The sequence below is a fragment of the Pristis pectinata genome, chromosome 26, assembly GCF_009764475.1.
Source record: "Pristis pectinata isolate sPriPec2 chromosome 26, sPriPec2.1.pri, whole genome shotgun sequence".
NCBI classification, from domain to species: domain Eukaryota; kingdom Metazoa; phylum Chordata; class Chondrichthyes; order Rhinopristiformes; family Pristidae; genus Pristis; species Pristis pectinata.
This window is the reverse complement of record NC_067430.1, coordinates 14636967-14657900: the sequence shown is the minus strand read 5'-3', so window position 1 is coordinate 14657900 and position 20934 is coordinate 14636967. Positions and strand designations below refer to the sequence as shown.

Here is a 20934-nt window from a genome sequence, read left to right as displayed (position 1 = left end):
TCTATGACCATTCAAAATGGAGCAGCAACAATGAAGGACTGGTGACTTATTTCCAACACAGTGCTTTATGACTTGGAAGGGAGCTTGTAGGCGGTAGCATTCCCATGTTCCCACTGTTCTAGTCTTTCCAGAGGGCAAGGGTCAGGGTTTGGAATGTGCTGTCAGGAACCTTGGCAAAGCTACTACAATCCATTCTGTGGACAATGTACACTACAGCCAGTGCTCTGGTGAAAAAGAGAATGACCATTTAGGATTGTGCCAAGACTGCCAATCAAATGGGCTACTTTTTCCAGATTTTGTAAAGAATGGATACTCAAAACTGCATAAAAATTGTGATATTACTCACAATTATGGAATACACTGAGAATGAACTTTTGATAAAGCACTGTTTCTCATCTAATTGAGAGGGGGAGAAAATAGGGTACAGAGTCCCAGACAACATAACATTCCATTTGTTTACTGTCAGGGAAGGGTGAGAAACACAAGGTAACACCACCAGTCATAGCCATTGTGAACCTGGTTACTGTAAGATTCCAGTTGTAGGTGTGTGACTGGGCCAGAGGGAAGTTGATTACCGTTGGTGACAAAAAAGGGAATGGGAAAATCCATAGCTGGTGAAGGGATTAGATTGTTCATTGTTTCTTGCAACAGGCAGCAACTCAGGACACTCCAGCAGTGTTGGTTCTATTGTTTACATCCCTCTTACATTTGGTTTTAAGTACAGTGTATGTTTATACAGATCATTACGACTGAATTTAGACAAACTGTCTCCACCCTCAAGTTATGGGAGTTTACAGTCACCCCAGCTGAGTTTGCTCTCCAAATAATGAGACAATCAAACAGGTTCCACCTTCCCAGACCATCCTGCCCCACCTGGAAGACAATCTCTTTTTATCCAACAGCAAAGTCCCTGCTCATGACTTGCCTTTAATCAAGCTGATCTTTAATCACTGCTACTAGGCACCAAGATCAGCAACAGGCAAATACATTTCCCCATTGGATGCAGCAGCTCACAATCTGCATTACAGTTCCAAACTCAAAAGGAACTATTAAACTGGAGGGCAGAATCTTGGAGAAATGGAGGTTGATAGAGTGAAGAGAACTTGTGGAAAGTTTAGTAAACCCTAAAATCTTTATTAGCTCTTTGCACATTATGATAAAAGAAACAGAAGCAAATTATTTGCAGAATTTCACAAGTGTGATAAATGCCAGTGTTCAGAAGTACCCACATGATTCTGCAAAGCCAGGGCCCAAGTTCTTCGACATAACACAAAACCTGGTTCATCAGAAGTCCAAAACAGGCAAGGTGCCACTGTGAGAAGACAGAACAGGTTTGTATTGGAGCAATGCATGTGGCTCATTAAGTCCAGGTTCCACAAGTCCAAATATCAAGGCTAGCACTGTCCATGAAAAGGAACTGGCTTCTGGGCATCTCCTTGGTCGTGTAGCCTAATAAAGGCAATTCCACAAGGACCTTTGTGTCAAAATATGGAATCACACTAATAGATTTGTGATATTGCAGTCTTCAATAAATGTTTATAATGGATGGACACAGTTTATCTCTGATCCAATGCCATCCAATAATAATCAATCAAGCACAAGGCTTTTTCCATCAGAACTAGGTTTTCCAATGAATTTCCCCAAATGGAACATGATCAAAGTTGCTCACTTTTACGTGCCAGCTTAATGTCCAATTTGGTCCTCAACCTTTATGTAACAGGGATTAATTTGTGACATGTTATAGCTTCATAGCTTCACTAACATACAGGAGAGTTAGACAGGGTTCAACCTAATCTGTTTCCCTCAGCATTGCAGTCATTGTTCAGCAGCAAGCAACACAACTGACAGGTGGATGGGGAAGATGGGCAGATCAGACACTGGGTCCACTTCATTCCTTCCGACACTGAAGCAGATCAGTGCTCAGCATCTCCCAGCATTCCTAAGGAAAAATAATCCAGAAAAGTTACAGGACAAAATAACAGGTGGCTACTCCAACTACAAATTCCATCCCTGCACTGATAAGTGCAACTACAAGCAAATGATGGTGCAAGTTGAAAAAGATAACTTTGCAGTGCTTGCCAGCCTGAAAATGACTTCTACAAATGAGAAAAGTTATCAAATGCCTTTTAGATATCCAAACACTATATCTCTGCTCTTAATTACATCCTCAGTTTGTCAAATGCAGCTTCCATTTCATTATTCCATGTTGACTGGTTAATTTTACTTATTTTCTCACTGGCCAGATATATTTCAAGGTTTACAATCAGACTTTTACAGGATCTAGGGAATTTTAAAAGATCACAACCATTTCATCCACTGTTTTTGCAGCCACTTCTTTCGTAATGATAGAGTGCAGGCCATCAGGTCCCGAGGACTTCTCAAACTTCAGTCCCATTAGTTGGCTGAGTAATTTTCCTCTGGTGATGTTTTAATTTCCTCTCACCCTTTGTCTTCTGATTTTTCTACATTTATTGGGATATTTTACACTAATCCTATTCTCTCACCATCCCATCAACTCCCTCAGGTTCTACCACAGTAGGGGCAATTAATGGCCAAATAACCTACCTAAATTTAAACCTTATGGGAATTTTAGTGGGAAAGAGTCAAGGCCAAGACCAGATCAGCCATGATCTTATTGAGGGTCAGAGTGGCCTCAAGGGGCTGCATGGCCTTCTTGCTCCTTAAATTCTTCATAACAAGGATAAAGGAAATAGGATTGAAGTCCAAAAAAATTAAATTGGTGGGGTGGGATTAGATGATGTCGTAGATGGGATGGAGTATCTGGAAAGTGAGTTTGATGAAGGATTGGCCTTTTCTCTATGCTTTAAATATTTGAACCATTTCTCCCAGAATCCATAATTCTACTCACTTGTTTTGTGATTCACTTTCAGCACTTTGAGCAGAAATGGCTGCCACCCACTCCTGGGCTTCAGACCTGCACAGGAGACAAAGAGGGAGACAACAATTCAGCCTACTCAGGTTGGTACATGAACATACTCACACAGGTAGATCACATCAATACACTAGAGTAACTCTGACCACTGAATGCTTTCAGAAGGCAAAGTTGCATGGCAAATTTCCCCATGGAGAGAAGATATGGAAATCCTGTAGCAGGATCACAGTTAAAAGAGCCAAAGTGGGGGGAGAAAAAACATGAAATAAGAACAGGGAAAGTAAGTGAACAATGGGGCAGTAAACACCTGAATGATAAACCATTCTTGCCTTAAGTGGCCACAAGTCCCATCATCCACTGATTAACCTGCCAAGCATTTCTCATCATGTGCAACAAACAATCTGTTGGAGGAACTCAATGGGTTGAGCAGCATCTGTGACCTGAAACATTGACAATTCCTTCCTCACCCCCACCAGATGCTGCTCGACCCACTGAGTTCCTCCAGCAGATTGTTTGTTGCTCCAGATTCCAGCATCTACAGTCTCTATTTCCTATTATGTGATGGGGGCTTCTTGGTTGTTTACCAATAAATTTTATGAATAAAGGTTATTTTTTGAAATACATTTAAAAATAAACACTTACTCATTTCCTGCTCCCAAGATTAAATTCCTGGTGACTCCTTTGTGATTCTCAGACAGGCACAGGTTAAAAACCAGTGATTTCCCATTAAGGCAGTCAGTTCTCACCCTGGAGGTCCTGGCATAGTCCACAACAGAAAACTTATCTTCTCTGATAGAAAGGAATCAGAAGTAATGAAAAGGAGGATTAAAACACAATCTTTCACATTAACATAAAAAGGCCCAGCCCAACCCCAGTAATGAATTTAACTCTGACTTAGCTTTAGTGACCCACCCACCCATCAAAGCTTATCCCTTCCTGATAATATTGAACAATGCTGGGCTACAGTTTCAAATGACTGTTCTCTATGTCTAATCCTCAATTACTGGCATGCTTTCAACAGCAAACATCATTGCCAAACCTTATTCTGCCTCATTCAGTTCCATCAAAGCATTTGCTGTATGATTCACTGGATAATAGTAGTATTGTTCCAGGTTTATATCCCCTCCTGATTTCCCCCCACTACTGCATGACAGAACTCAAGTAGTGATATAGGACAGGGATTGATCTTGGACCTGTGCAATTTATTGGCCTGAACAATTTCTAATTTAGAGAACACCGAGAAGGTGCATCGTGTGGGAATGTCACTACCTACCTATTCCCCTCCAAGTCACACACCACCCAGTCTTGGAAATATGTTCAGCCCAGTCATTAGCTTGACATTTCAAGAAGGGTATGCTTTTTAAAAAAAAAGATTGTTGTGACATCACCATTTCATCATCATTGGATCAAAAACTTGGAATGCACAAAACCTCTGCTTTCACCATAAGTGGTGTGTCATCACCACCTTCTTAAGGAAAGCTGGGGTTGGGCACTAAATGCTGAGCTTGCTAGTGCTGTCCATAGGTAGAGAATCAATTCAAAAATTTGCCTAGGAGCAGCCAGCCCAGCAGGGTGTAGATTTTTGTGACAAATTCTTTCTGGAATCTCCAAGGAGTTATCATTCAGCTGAGTTGACACCACAGTCTTGACCAACCTGAGGTGGTCACAGAAGTTATATTAATAGCCCAGGCACAATCCTACAATAGTTTGGACAAAATGCAGAAGCCCATTACTGGGCGAATATTATCCATCAACAAAATAGGTTAATTTGGGCACTTACTCTTTCTGAGACAGCAACAAGATGTCATTAAATAGATGAAGGTATATAGCTTTAGGTGCATTTCCCAGTTTGTGTCCAGATTCAGGGATGGACAGCTCATTGAGCTCCCCTTCTTTGACCAGGAAGCGAGTTTGGGAGATTAGAGGAAGAGACTGCAGAATGGGAGAAGGTATTTATTAACCAGCAACAGCATAGAATCAGAATGCAATAGGTGAAAATTAATCAGCAAAATCCTTTATTCCCCACAGTGCCCAACATGACCAGATATTAAGTTTTCATTTTGAGAAAATTAGTTTATCAACAATTGTTGATATCTCACCATTCCCAGTGAAAGCACAGCTGGTCCATCAAGTCTCTGCCAGCCAATCACCACCCCACAAACTGCTCTACACCAATGGTAATTCACTTCCTCCAAGGAGGTTACAGCTGAAACAATTGCAATGGGTCATTTTGGTATTGACTCAAGTTTTGATCCAGTCCCACTCATTTGGGTGCCCTAGCTGGCTGGGCACTGCAGTTGGCATGGACTGGTTGGGCCAAAGGGCCTGTATCCATGCTGTATTGCTCTATGACTATTTGTGACTAAGACAAAATTTCTATAGCAAAAAAGCAATTTCCACCCCCCACCCAGCATGGTTTAAATATCTTTTGTCTGTGTTGAGTGCAGAGCTGTTGGGAAAGGGCGTGGCTTCAGTACAAACCCTGGATCAGCAGTAAAGATGCCTTTTGTTAAACTAAGGCTGCAGAAAGCCAAGCACCAAATGTGGGTTGTGTTGCATAGCAATTGCCTGAATCATTGCCACTCTCCACAGATAGTGCCATGCTCTTCCACCATTTCTGTTTCAGATTCCCAGCACTGACTGGTCAAATATTCCCCACCCTTTTTACAACAAAGATTTTCAAGAGTAACTCTCCAGCATTAAGAACTTTATGCATTTAATGGATTTCCTTGTGAAGCAGTTTCTGACTAGGTGGCAATTAATAGGATATTTAAGCTTCATAAAACAAACACCTCCCTCAATCCATTTCAATTTCACTCTGCTAATGAATACCTTGGTACTGACAAATTCCAACCTCTTCTCCAGAGAGACCAGCTCCTCAATTTGTCTCATCATCTTTACATTCTCGTTACATGCATGCACTATCTGGGGGAGAAATCAGAGAAAAACATTACTTTTCCCCTTCCAGCAATCTTAGTCACTTTATCCCAAATGCTAGGTTCCATCCTCTGGTCTCTCCTACCCAGAGGTATCATGAACCTAGAAAACACTTACTTGAAAAGAAACAATATTTGGCAACAGGGTGGGTTTAAAGTAGTTTTTGTCAAACCCTTCACGATGCTCTTAGTAAATAGATCTCATGCACTGGCATCAAATTAAAACACTGGATTTTATCAGATGGTTGTTTTGTGACTTCAACAAGCAACTTCCTAGTGTTATAGAGTGGCAACGCTGACAGCATCAATAGTGCGGAGATCATTTTGGGTGACACAGCAGCATAGCTGGTGGAGCTGTTGCTTCACAGCATCAGCGACCTGGGTTCAATTCTGACCTTGGGTGTCATCTGTGAGTTTGCATGTTCGCCCTGGGACTGCTCTGGTTTCCTCATATATCCCAAAGATGTGTGGGTTAGGAGGTTAATTGGCCACTGCAAATTGACCCCAAGGTGTAGGTGAGTGGTAGAATCTTGAGGACTGCAGGTGGGGTGGGGTGGAAGTGTTGATGGGAACATGGGGAGCATAGTTTACAGGGTAAAATTAGAGGAGGATAGGGGTTGCTCTGAGAGACAATAGACGATGGGCTGAATGGCCTCCTGTAATGAGGAAATATGAAAAATATTGCCTGACCAATATTACTTTAGTCAGGCTCTTCAGCAGCAAGGGAACTCAAAACAGACAAGAGTAAGTTTTAAACTCTGTTTCACATGAGCAGTTGTGCAAATGGGAAATGGTGTCCCAAAGCCCAGGAGGGAATTGGGAAAAAAAACCACCCAGGGGCACCCTGCTGCCAGGAGGCTTCCAAACAGAAAACAATGAGCCTTACCTCACCAATTGTTTCTACAGCTCTCCTGACTGATTCCAACATCGGACATTCTGGTGAAGTCAACATCAATATATTCTGCAAAATAAGAAGAATGGTTGGGAGAGGACGGTTACAGATGGATCCCTCTCCTCCTGCTGTGAGCCAGCAAAGTCACACTGAACGGTGGGAGATTTCTCCCGTGACCGCAGCCAATGCGGAGATAATACGTTACACTGATGGAGTAAAGACACAGAATGTAAAGCCAGAAAAAGGAAAAAGAAATCCAACATAAAAGCAGCCAAAGTAACTCCATCCCAATCTACTCTTTATTCCAACATAAGAATACTGAGGGCGCAGGAAATAAAATAAAAACTGCTGGAAATACCCCGAGAGCAAAGCACCAACCCTATTCCTCCCTCCACAGTTGAAGTGTGGAGCATTTCCAGCTCCCTCTTATTTTTAATAAGACTTCAGGCTGGTAACCGGAACTGGAAGGGACAGCACAATGGCCCCCGGCTCTCAGGTTCTGGGTTCAATCACAAACTCGGGTACTGCCTCTGAGTTTGCACTTTTGTACTGTTACTGTGTGGGTGCCCCCAGGTGCTTTGGTTTCCTCCACACATCCCAAAGCTGTGCTGGTAGGTTAATTAGCCGAGGTAGGTGGGTGGCAAAGGGTTGCAGGCGGGGAATGTTCAGGAAACAAGAGGGATTGCTCTATGGGGAGCAGGCATAGAATTGATAGACCAAGTGGACTCCTCCTGTGTCATAAGTTACTGGAAAGTACCAGAAGTGTGGCAGTTTAAAGTACGGAGGCAAGTTAGAATGAGGGGGGAAGAACAAAGAGGAAGGTCACTGTTGGATTAAGTGGCAAAGGCTTCACAGTAGGAAAAAAAAGTCAGAGTTATAGAATTGTACAGCACAAACTTTCAGCCAACTCATCCATGCTGACTGTCATGCCTATCTATACTAATTCCCATTTGCCCACATTAGGCCTGGATCCCTCCACTTTCTTACCAAATACCTGTCCAAATGCCTTTTAATAGTATCTATCTCTACCACTTCCTCTGGAAGCTCATTCCATATAAACCACCACCCTCTGCCTCCTATCAGCAAGCCAGTTTTTAGATCCATTTGCCAATGCACCTTGGACCCCATATGCCCTAACCTTCTAGACTAGCCTACCATGCAGGACTTCGTCAAAAGCCTCACTAAAGTCCATGTAAAATTTGTCTACCAACCTAGTAACAAAACAAAAGAGCTCCAGAGGACCTGAAATAGATAAAAGCAACAACTGCCATAGAAGATTTACTTACACATATAGCAAGTGACATAAAATGTTGAGGTCATGTGAGCACTATATATTTATATATTTAAAAAAAACATCTTTTAGATCACAAACCAGATCAAGTTCCCCTTGTAAAGATGCAACTAATTTTGTTGCAACAGTGAAGCATCAGGGATTTCAAGCATCTCAGTTCACAAGAGAAGTTAGTTTCTGGCTGGTTCCAGTGTTGTTTGGCCATCATGCAATCAGCACAAACTCTGCTCAGCAGAACTGGTTGTTCACTGCAGATTGAGGGAAGTGGACCTGGGACCCTGCTGATCTACCTTTGCAGTGAGCAGTTGACACAGGAGGCCACTCAACCCATCAAGTCCATGACAGGGTCCATCAAGCTCTTGCCCCAGTTATTTCCATGGAAACCACCCCCCCCCCCCCCCAAAATTCTCTCACCAGCCACCTACACAAGGAGCAATTTGCAGTGGCCGATTAACCTAACAACCTGTATACCTTTGGGATGTAGGCAGAAACCAGAGCACCTGGAGGAAACACATACAGTCCCCAAGAGAATGCACAAGAGGGATTGTATGTGTTTGGCAATGGGACAAGCTCAGGAAGGCACCTGGTTGGCATGGACAAGTGGGCCAAAGAGCCTGTTTCTGTGTTGTGTAATGACTCTACAAACTTCACACAGGTGGCACCAGAGGTTGGAATCAAACCAGCATCACTGGAGCCAAAAGACAGTAAATCAACCTGCAGCATCACTGTACCACCACAAGCGTCAACTCCCCTCACACCAAGTGAGGTAGAAAGCAGGCACATTAAAACATCATCACCTTCACATCCAAAATGAAATGGTTGAGGGCAGGGAGGAAGAAGGATGACATTGGAAAGAAAAGGTACCAAATGCGCAAGGAGACAGTGATGATCATAGGTCCATTACCGCCAGCATGATCTTCATTCGTGTGATTCGTTGGAACGGCAGGATGAGGAAGGACTTCAAGGGCTGCCGTTGGCACAAGGGCTGAACTTCCAACTTCTTCAGGACCTGCACAAATTCATCATTCAGCCTGCCAGAGAACCAGGTAGTGTAAGGACACAACACGCTGGACTCTGCATAGACACACAATCAGAATACAGCACGCGTTCATTGCGATTCACTTCCATTCAACTATTAGGCCGGCTTATCTCATACTCAGTGCCCAGTTGGTTAGTGACCTTATTAAGCATTCTCTTGCCACTTTACATCCAAAGTTTTTCACCCAGTCTGAAGCCCAGTGTATTTATAAATATGATCTTGGGAACAGGAGGCCACCCATTGAATGGTCAGTCACACAATGTTTGGAGGTGTAGGGAAAACTGTGGGGAGGGAGGATGGATCTGGAGATTGCTTACGTAATAGGATTGGATGTAGAATTTGGAATCTTAAGATTGCAAGCTAGAAGTTTGTCTGTGCCCTTTATTTAGCTTTACCATGATGTTATAATCCCTCCCTAGAACATTTTTCTCTTTAAAACAGAGCTCCGAAAGGATTGGCATATTGCAGTGCTGTTTAAAAATTTGTGCTGTTGGGCTCCATCAGACAAGAGGGTTGTTTCAGCAAATGTAGGCATTACAGAACATTCAATTTTTCATTTGCTGAACACCACTGAGAGTTCAGCCAGTCCTCGCACAATACCACCACACTTCCAGCTGCTGGAAAGTGCAGTTCACCACCATATGACTTCTTCAGTAGTTCCCGAGGGTGGGGAATCCACTCCCCAGGCTTAGTGAAAGGAACCCAAAGAGGCTGATGAATCACATCACCCAATGACCGATCTCTTCTGTTTGGAGCCACAGAGCGCCTCCAGGGCTACCTCCAAGGAATGGTAGAGGGGGCTACCTCTGCTTGGAGCAACATTTGTCTCAACCAGTGATCGGTATCAAAGGAAAACAAAAATCAAGGTTCATCAAGGCAAGTCCTCACAACTCAAGACTATCTCATTACAGCCACACTGCTTGCCTTCATCTCCACTTCTGCTTTGATAACACCTTTCTTTACGTTGCACTTCCCTCATTCTGCTATCATGGAGCAGGCAGTCATGTGCCAAGGTCTACATGCCAGCCTTGGCAGGATAGCAGCAGCTTTGTGACTGTTGTGCAATCTGGGCAAGATCAGACACAACCACTCGTGTCATCACTGCAGTTTCAACGTCACATTTGGAGACAGCATGAGAACAATAGGACACTGTGGTATCAAAGTATGCCGTTAGGTATGTAATTGTAGAGAGACCAATTTACCTACCGCACTGATTATTGGAGAGATCTGACTGCAAATGAAGCCAAGAAGCTAGAGTATATTTCTTGATCAAGTGAAATGGTGACTTTTTTCATTATGACTTATTCGTTTTGATCAGGAGGTCAAAAGTCCTGATCAAAAGTCTCTAGATCAATGCAAAATTGCAGAGCCATACAATCTTAAATATCAGTGTAATGAAAGCAACTGTTCTCAAGTGGGCCATTTAAGGGACCTGCAGGGTCAGTAAATGGGAAGTACTGCTTCCTATGAAGATATTTCACCTCACTCATTCAGGAACCCACAGGTGTTAGTGCCTTTTGTTTCCAAGCCTACCTGAACAGTGAGGAATTTATACTTTCCACAGCTTCATGACAATAATTGGATGTTCAATCAGGTCTTTGATCTGAGCAAGCCCTCACTGCAATGTTTGGCTGAAACAGAACTGAATTGAGAAGCTTCAGTTTGCTGTTGAAAGGGAGAGAACATCTTTATCCATTAAGCCAAGTAACATGCTGTGAAGTATTGTTAGTTGTACAATGGCTGCATTGAAAAGGTGGAGATAACCAGTTGCATCACACTGATTGACAACTATTCTTATGACATTGTACTGGATTATGAACTTGCAAGTGATTGCAGAATGTGTGTACAAGGGGATAAAAGAATCTTTCCTGGATCAAACACCACCTCCAAGACTCTGCAGAAAACTGTCACATTGGGCAAAGCCGGTGATAGAGCTTCTGTGGTGGAGGACATGTGGTGCAAGTGCCTCCTCTCCTTCCTAGTGCAGCAAAAATTACACATTGCACAGCAGGGCCGTACAAAGACCACCAGCCTGGCTGCTGAACGCTGTGGAGCACTGCCTGGGCAATCTCATTTTCAGCAGCCACTCAGCCACTGGTGGGGTGGCTGTGATTGTCACACAGCTGCAAACTAAACAGATGGGCAAGTAGAGTGATCAGCTATTAAAACCAGGGCTTGCCATGAACCCCCAGTTTAGCCCTAAAGAGAGGCAGCTGTGACTAGCCAAGGATGAATTGTGGGAGCTACTAGCATTCATGGAATTGACCACGAGTTAGGTCCTCCACTGCTCTACATGCCTTCAGAGAATACAGTCTCCTCCTGTGTTGAGGACAGGAGCTGTCTTGGCCACAAGTGCGGTTCCCCACGAATGGCTGCATTTTGGGGAAGTCTGCAATGATAGCAAGTGTCTGCTGGGCTGCTAGTAGAAGGTAAAGTTTGACCTTGTAGAGCAGGGAGTACCAATAGCTCCCCAGTGGTAGTGGGGAGCACATGTCAGCAGCTGTGGCCTGGAATGATCCCAAGGCTAGAAGAGTGAGGGCGAGAACAGTATAGGCACCCAGGCGAACTGGTTCGTCAGGTTTTTACATCACAGATGTGCAAGCAAGGACTACCTTGTGGACACTTGGCCGGCACAGACATCGTTACTTTGAGGTAAGGGCATAGCTGGGTGAATGAGATGTTGATAAGCCCTCATACCTCTAGTGAGATGGTCCCAGTGGGTGCCTGGGAGGTGTTTGGTTATCCATAGCAGTGCATTAGGTCAAGACAAACAGCCCTTGTGAATCAGTTTAGTGGTTGAAGATACAAGGAAGGCGGTCTTCCATGTGAGCATTGTGCAGAAAGGCGGCAAGCACATGGAGTGGTGAGCAGACTGACTGTGCATGCAGGTATAATGTGGGAGGCCTTGATAAACGTATTGTCTGAGTCTTCTCATCGGCAAAGGCTGGTCGTCCAGATGGAGAGAGACTGTCGTTCTTCAGACCAATGGAGTCAAAAGACAAATTTCACCATTGGTGAATGTTGTGCATCACACTAACATCGGACAAGTCTGACACTAGATAAACAGCAATGCCAATGCACAGAAATTTTGCCTAAAATGTCATACGCTGTTAGCAACACATACTAAGAGGCACAGAAACACACACAAAATTGGCTCACTTTCTGTGAGTGATTTCCATGGTACTGTTTGGTGACGTGCAACTAAATTGCTAGCCCTGACTTCTGAAAGAAAAGCACAGCAGTAAATGGGCTGCAAGTACTTTTGAACACAGATAAGAGAGGAAGCTGACCCGTTACTTCCAGTCTCTGGCACAACAATGCAGCTTCAGACTGGACTTTTCCTGCACACCCGAAGCTGCTTTCAGGAGGACTAATGCTGTGGTGCTGTTAAATCAAACTAAGGTAGATGGTTGTAAGTGAGCTTCACTCACATGAGCTGCTGCAGCATCTTCTCCTGGTACATCTGATTGGTGACATATGGAACATAGACCCTGCGAAAATCAATGCAGTGCCGCAGCACAATGTCACTGATGTCTCTGACAAAAATGTTCTCCTCCAGACGTTCCTCCAGGTCCAGCAGAAACCTGTCCAACAACCACAAAATACAAGTTAACCTGCAGGCTAAACTGCACCTATCAAAAATACAGCACATAGCATCAACTGGCATATTCCATGCAATTACATTTACAGCATGAATGACAGAAACCAGTAACTCCCCACTGTCAATGGCTTGTGAAGAATTGTCTTGCAATCAAAACAAGCTGCCAGACAGTCACCCCTCCCCTTTGTCTCCATTCTTCTTTCAACAACACCAAGTATTATGATCCATTTCCAGACTTCTTGGAAAGGCATCTGTGTGGCCAATGGCTTTTCAACTTGTGTTAGCAAATCATTCAACACCGAGGATTCAGTCAGGATTGTTTTATTTTGTTGTGCAAGTTGTATATAGTTAAATTTGTTAACTTACACTTATCATGTTTGTAATGCTGCTGCAAAAAGCTAATTTTCATGGTATTTGTACTTTGGGTATGTCTGCCTACAACAATAAACTTGAACAAGTCTGACCCTTTCCCTCCACCTGCAGTTCTCTTGGCTTGTGTAGAGAAGGTTGTCTCAGTGTTTGCTCACAGAATAGCATTGAACTGACAAACCCTCAGTTCCTGCTGACACTACCAAAAAAGTTCAGTCGTACATTTCTTAATATTTACATCACAAAGACAGTCATCAATGCTGGACAAAGAAAGAGCAGCTTTGGATGTCCCCATGTTCCATCTCTCAGTTGAAAGTTATTGCTCAAGAGTTGGAGATTGTGTCTACCATCCTTTTAAACTAGGGACCTGCTTTATGTACTACACAAAGGTAGCATAATTAAATAGAGCATCACTGCTCAGCATTTAAATGCTGCGTAATTCATTAAAAACAATTTTCTCTATTTGCTTTCTGGAGGCACGAATGTAGATTCAGTGAGCTGTCACCCACCTCTCACTTACTTCCTTCACTTCCAGCATGTTGGAGAACAGTGTGTGCCTCTCTGTGGGAGTCAGTATGTCCAACAGTTCCGGACACTTACTGAAGTGATTGACAGCCACAGTCAAACTGCGCAGGTAAGAAGCCTCTGATGTAATAACTTCAAACATTGCCTGGAGAGAGGAAACAGTGCAGCTGACAATGTTTAGTGGAGCTGAGTAGACTCAAATCCAAATTCCCAGCTATCCAGCAGTGGAACAGAATTACAAACCAGAATCTATTCATTTCTCAAATTTAGGTTGCAACAGGGAGGATCTGGAACTGCAACTAGATGCATACCAGGTCCAACCGTCACCCCTCCCACAAACAAAGACGTCTCTACTCATGATCTGGAACACTACTACCTTTAGGTTATTGCAGTTCAGGTTTAATAACCACCTTAAATCACATCTGATCAGTATCTGGAGAATCTCCAAAATGTCCACATCCCAATAATCAGGTATCAAAAAACTAAAGTCATTAATGTAGTAATGATTCATCAACATGAGACGAGCTTTGTCAAGACTAGTCTAGACATCCTGCACTAAGCCCCACTCACTTTTCAGACGCCGACCTCAAGGATTTTCATTGCTGTTTCCAAACATCCCTACGTCACATTAAACTGATATTAACCAAAGGGTCTACAATGGAATGTCTTAGTGAAGACCAAAGTCAATAAGGGCTGTGCATTGCCTCAATCTTTCTTGCTGTAACACTGCATCTCATCAAACTTCAGAACTGCTACAAGGCTGTTCACTTGTTGCAACTGCACCTCAGAACCAAGGTTACCCAAACTCAGGTGAGCTGAAGCATACAGATGGCATTTTTGTTGGCATCACTCAGAGGCCGAGCTCCAAGCCCTTGTCGACACCTTCACTGAAGCACAAGGAGATTGGCCTTGTATTCCACACAAGGAAAAGGTCCTCTGTTAACCTGCCTACAACAATGAAGGTTCACAACAAGACCCCCCCTGGACCACTACCCATATCATGAAAGTCACCTCTCAGCAAAGGCAGATACAGATGAAATTCACCACTGCCTTCAAAGTGCCAGCACGATCTATGGTCAATTGAGAAAAAAAATTATTCAAAACCCAATTCCTCAGCCCAGGCACAAACTCATGGTCAACCAATGATTCCCCACATCTCCTGCATTTCTGGGACCTGGATTATGTTCAGCAGGCATCTCAAGACACTTGGAAAATACAACCAAAAGCCTCTACTAAATCCTCCAGTTTCACCGGAAGGCCAAGACAACTCTCCCAGGCCAACATCCCTAGTACTGAGACAATAATTACTCTCAGCCAGCCACATTGGGCATGTCAGGACATTTACATGCCCAACACCAGACTCCTGAAACAAGTACTCTCATGGGAAGGGATTACCAGATGGGGAGAGAGGAAAGGTTCCAGGATGTGCTCAAAGCCTCTTCCATGAAGCCAAACCCACTACCAGCTCCTGGGAAGCTCTGCCCCACCACCACTTAAAAGTGGAGTAGGATTGTTCAGGATGGTACTGAGAATCAAGCAAACACATCAGGAGCACACACAGCGTCCTGCTTAAGTGGTGGAAGGAGCAAACGTTTCATAAACAATCCATCCACACATCCCACCGGCCACCATCTATGGAAGAGACTGCAGCCCCCACACTGGCCTCATCAGCACCTCAGAACCCACAAATCTGGAGCAGGAATTAGTCACCTTTGATACCAAGGGACTGCCTAAGAAGATTTAAAAATTTAATCATGAATTGCCTTACTCTCCAATTGTTTCTATTCTCCATTCTCAATCCAAATACTGTTCTCCTCGCATCCCTTCCTTAACCCATTATTAATGGCAGCACCTTCAACATCTTGGCTCTACTGCCTAAGTTCCTTCCCTGAAAATTTTTCTGCTCCTTGACTAACTTCCTTTATATACAATTCTCCACCCAACCTTTCCTTTTTCCCGCATCTGTGAAATTTCTTGGGACCTTCTAAGATTAAAGTGATCCTGGCAGCTGCATTTAATTCAAGCCATTGCTTGAAAGATGGAACAAGGGAAACTGGCTACAAAAATCAAATGTTCACTGCATGCAAACTCAGCCAATTATTTCACAAATTGAACAATGCTCCCAATCAATGTCTGACGATTGCTTCCTAACAGTGACTGGGATTGATTTTACATGTAATTTCCATCAACTATCCTTATCAGTATTTATTAGAGAAGTAATCCTGCTGTCCTTGGGAAACTTGTTTAGGTTTTGGTCCCAAGCTCAAGTTGCAATCCTTCCTCCAATTCAACGCCGACATCCTTGTGTCAACCATTCACTCCAGTTAAAAGGTACAACTTCCAATCTCTCTTAGCAAGCTCTTAATGCAGTCTCAGACAAAAAGGTAGACATTCATTGCTGTTCACCTTGACATGAGGAATGATCAAACAGGTCCACAAAGTTTTCAGGATCACAGGGATGCTTTCCATTTGAAATCTGTGAATGCTTTGAAGGTGTTATCCTTTCGTCAGCTTGACGAGTTCCCAAGTATCAAAGCAACCATGGTGACTTTATAAATGGAGCACCATTTATAAACCATATCATGAGGAACTGTAGATCAAGACAATCTATGTTCAAACCATTATAAAAAGAAGTGGGCTCACTATTGTTGGAGAATCAAACAGCTTGGACTGCAAACTAGTGATCTTTGAACCAGATTTTTACTGAAATAAGTAACTTTTATAGTCTCCAATTCCATTTTATTTCTGGGTAGGTATTGGTAATGGTTCTCCTTTTCACACCTGACCTAGATCAATCTTTTGTTTCAATTATTCAGATTACTACCACTGACTTTTACCATGCATCATCGCTATTGTTACTTATTGGCTCCTTTTTACCTAATTACAGACCTGCATTCCTTTTCCTAGGCTCTGTACAGAGAGAGCGAGCGAGAGAACATGGAAACAGGCCCTTCAAGTCCTGCCACACCTCAACCACCCATTTACACCAATCCTACATCCTCAGCAACTCCCGCCAGATGCTACCACCCACCTCTGCACTAGGGTCATACATCCCACACGTCTTTGGGAAGTGGCAGGAAGGACATGTGGTCACAGGGAGAATGTGCAAATTCCACACAGACAGCACCCAAGGTAAGGATTGAAGCTGGGTCTCTGGGGCTGAGAGAATGCTCCACTGTCTTATAGCACTCTTTCCATCTTCAGTTCTCATTAAAAAAGTCATTCAACCAAAACTCAGTTTCTTTCTTCACAGATGCTGCCTGACCTGCTGAGTTTATTTTCCCTCCTCCAGCCCTCTCACCACACACAAACAGCGACCCTCCCCGCCGCACGGTCACGCCTGGTTATACAGCACTACGCACCTCCTGCAGCTTGTGCTCTTGGGCAGTAAGTACATCCAACAGGCCACTGTTCTTCACCTCTGGGACCTGATGCCAGAACATGAAGCTGGAATCTTTGGGAGAAAGCTGGGAGGAAGAATTCAGTATGGAGGATGCAACAAAGCCAGCCAGGGACAGAGTTGCATCCACTACAGAAGAGTCTTGTGCAGGTTTTGGGGGGGTTCTGTGCATGGTCTGCAACCAATAATTCTGGTACAATGGCTCTAAAGGAATTACACACACAAAAACAAAAGATGAAAACTTGTCCACTGACTATTATACCATAAAATGTCTCACAGCAGAGAAAGAAACCACCAGCCCTTTGTGTCTATGCCTGTCTCCACTGGGAAGAATCAGATTAGATCTCACTGTCTGGTTCCATTCTCATTCATTTTCCTTTATTTTAAATGCTTACTCTTTAACCTTTGGATACATGATGGTTCATACCACTGACCATATATTCCAAATAATTTTCTGTATAAAGAACTCTTGCCCACCCTTGCATTGGTGGTGAGGAATTTACACTGATGAGCTGACTCCTCAATGAACCCCTTCACATTAATAAAGCCCATTGAAAGTCCTGTTACTCAAGGAACCCTGGCTTAAGAAGTGTTCATAAAGCATCTTTCATAATAGGAAATTTGCAGCAGCTCACCTTGCATACAAATAACATTGTGATAAACTTTTATACGGCAATAATCACGGAGGGACAAACATTAGCCAGGGCCTCAGGGTGAATTCCCTTAAATGGGATTTAGTAGCCATCCAAGGGACAACAGAGGGTGACCTGTTACTGTGTCAGCCTAGATGTTTTGCACTCAATGCAAACCTAGCTTTAACTCACAAACCACTTTGGGACACAACTATCAGGTCCCAAGTTCTGGGTGAAGTTCAAACACTGAACTTTGACCTTGGTTTAAAAAAGGGGCCAGTAACTCAAGTTTTGGTATAGAGTTCACCAACAGTTATTCCAACAGTCAAAAGAACATGTTAGAAAAATAAACTTGATAAACACCACAAGATCGGGAAGCATTTGTGGAAAGAGAAGTAGTTTGCACTTCAAGTTAACAGTAGGATCTGTGACCTAAAGTGTTAACTGTTGTTCTTTCCACAGTTGCTGCCCGATTCGCTGAGCATTTCCAACATTTTCTGCTTTAATTAGTTGCATACAACTGTACAGTCCACATATTAGGTAGAGAATATTTAAAACAAACTAGCATCTGTGGCAAGATAACTTATATAGGATAGGGACTGAACCTTCGCATCAGATTGCCCTGTCCACTTACGCGTTTTGATGTACTTGGATTTTCTTTTCTGTAAAGATTCTCTTATTTCAGACATTTCTCTTTCTCCCATGGAATCTTTCAAGTCTGTGAAGAAAAGCAGAAATAAAACCGCACAGGGTTCAAACTGAAAACTAAACCGTATCTTTAAAATTGTGCAGATAGCTGTGTGGAGAAATAAGTATCGTGCAAACCCAGATGATGCGTGGCCAGATCTTAGCCGGAAAGGACAGCGTCCAGCGAGGATCAGCCAAACTACAAACCAACCAACCTCAGGGAGTGAATATAAAAATTCCTCTACAGCTCGGGGGCCGCCCTTAGGTTGATCCAGTGGCTCACCTGACACCTGAACCCAATCTCCAATTAGTCGACTGGAATTCATAAATCCCTTCTCTGAGGAGTTAAAAGCCTCGATAAAAAATTAACAGAAGGCATCAGCCACCCACTAAACACGGCTAGCATTAATTATGCCAATACATCAATAGATAAATGCTCCCTCATAAACCTCCACCGTGAGAGATGCCGGTTGGAAACTGCCTTCGTCAGGTTAAACATTTCCCTTGAATTCCCCAGAAACATCTAATTAACACGGGCTGCCTGATGCCATTGCCACTAAATGCAATGCAGAGTGATTATCATCTTCACACGCTGACACTGCCACTTTCCCCCGTCTGCTTGCACAGTCGTGCTAATTCTTCCAATCTGTAACACTTAGCTGAATGGCGAGATCCAATTAATTAATTCCTCCCACAATTTACAGCTTGCTTTGGCTTTTCCACTTCCGGGGTTTATTCTCAATGTTTGTTTCGCTGATACCCTAGTCTCGACCTTTTTATTTTAGTTATTGCAAAGGTAAGATTCACCAACGATATGAGGAGTTGTTTTAAGCGGTGACTTTGCCACGGGCAGTAGCCCATTGCCACACCACCAGCCGCTTCCATCGGGACGACACCATCACAATTAACGTGTCTGCTGCGTTTGCAAACTCTCCAGATTGTTTCACACATTTCAGCACGCATTGCCTCTCCCCATGCTTTTTTTACACACACACAGAACAGTTACTATGGTTACTGCTGGAATTGAAGGTGTCCCTTTGAATTCTGTGCTTGCACTGTTTTGATCATCAGCCATCACAGGCAAGACTTCTTCCATTTTATTACAACAACGGTATTTGTCAAGTCCCTGTTGGGAGACATGGATGTTCTATTAGAAATGGAGAGAGGGTAGGGAGGAGGCTCCAAAATGGGAAGCTAAATTTGCATCACAAAGCAACAATTGTGTGTGTCATTTGTAGTGGAAAATCACAATTCCCTTAAATATCTGAGCCACAGAAAGAGAGGAAGGTAAAACTCTTCAAGTACAATACTTTTTCAATTTATTCAAATAAGAGCATGATAGGCAGATCTTTTGAATGTAACAGTTAAAGGAGTTTATTGAAGATCACTTTCCTGAAGATGGTTGTTTCTGTAGGGTTTGTTTGTTTGCAAATGGAGGAGGTCTATAACAGTAACTTGAATCGCAGGGCACAGTGGCACGGCCTCACAGCTCCAGTGATCTGGGTTCAATCATCATCTCTAGTGCTGACTCTGTGGAGTCTACATCTTCCCTCTATGACTGTGTAGGTTTCCCTCAGGTGCTCCAGTTTCTTCCCACATCCCAAAAATGTTTGGGTTAGTTGGTAGATTAATTGGCCCTAGATTATCCTCCATTGGAAATGTATTGTTCTTGCAACATCACTGGGTCTAGATCCTGGAATTCCCTGCTCAACAACACCATGAGAGTATCTTTCCCAAAAGGACAGAACCACTACCTTCTCAAGGGCAGTGAGGGATGGGCAATAAATGCTGGCCCGTAAATAAATCAAAAACAAAGAAGGGTCTCGGCCCGAAACATCAACTGTTTATCTCCCTCCTTGGATGCTGCCTGACCTGCTGAGTACTTCCAGCACTTTTTGTGTATTGCTCCAGATACATCCAGCATCTGCAGAATTTCTTGTTTCTCTAGTTATTTTATAACCCCATTCTGCCTCCATTAGGGGATCAGCTGTACTTAGTAGGTAACTAGCATTGTTTTGGTGACCATTGAAGGTTCTACACATGTAAAGAGGCAAGGATACAATCAAGGTACTTTTTTCTGTTCAATAATATTGGTTTAATCCCTCAATCAATTTAATTTCCTTTTCTTTCCCAGCATCTTCACTGTCTTTAGCTGCTCACTTACTCCATTGTAAAATCATTTGCCATTTCCCTTTGGTCTTTCTTCATATATTTCATGGTCTATTTTTACTGCCCATTTATATTTTCTAAATTCAAATTGATTTTCTTGTTTTTTTAGTCCTAAATTAGGAAATTTTAATATTATATCTCCTTCATGCTATGCTGTTGACTTATCCATGGTAAGTAACTGTAAAGCATTTTGTTGATTTTAATTTCTCTACTCATTCACAGAACATTTAGAACATAGAACACTGCAGCACAGTACAGGCCCCTTGGCCCACAATGTTGTGCCGACCTTTTAGCCTACTCTAAGATCAACCTAAACCTTCCCTCCTACATACCACTCCATTTTTCTATCATCCATGTGCCAACCTAAATTAAATTTCCCTAATGTATCTGCCTCTACCATCACCCCGGCAGCGCGTTCCATGCACCCACCACTCTCTGTGTGTAAAAAAAACTTACCTCTGATATCCCCCCTGTACTTTCACCTTAAAATTATGCCCCCT

General features: G+C 43.2%; 1 protein-coding gene across 1 annotated transcript; it reads right to left on the bottom strand.

Moving 5' to 3' along the window:
• Nucleotides 1-937: 937 nt before the first annotated feature.
• Nucleotides 938-18625, bottom strand: si:ch73-15b2.5 (rho guanine nucleotide exchange factor 19). Its single transcript, XM_052039499.1, has 12 exons — nucleotides 18549-18625; nucleotides 18213-18296; nucleotides 16909-17150; nucleotides 13531-13691; nucleotides 12483-12635; nucleotides 8917-9043; nucleotides 6716-6790; nucleotides 5726-5818; nucleotides 4674-4825; nucleotides 3536-3682; nucleotides 2870-2935; nucleotides 938-1939 (listed from the first exon to the last, which is right to left on the bottom strand). Exons 1-12 carry the CDS (start codon nucleotides 18589-18591, stop codon nucleotides 1921-1923), a joined length of 1362 nt encoding a protein of 453 aa, XP_051895459.1. The 5' UTR covers nucleotides 18592-18625; the 3' UTR covers nucleotides 938-1920.
• Nucleotides 18626-20934: the final 2309 nt, after the last annotated feature.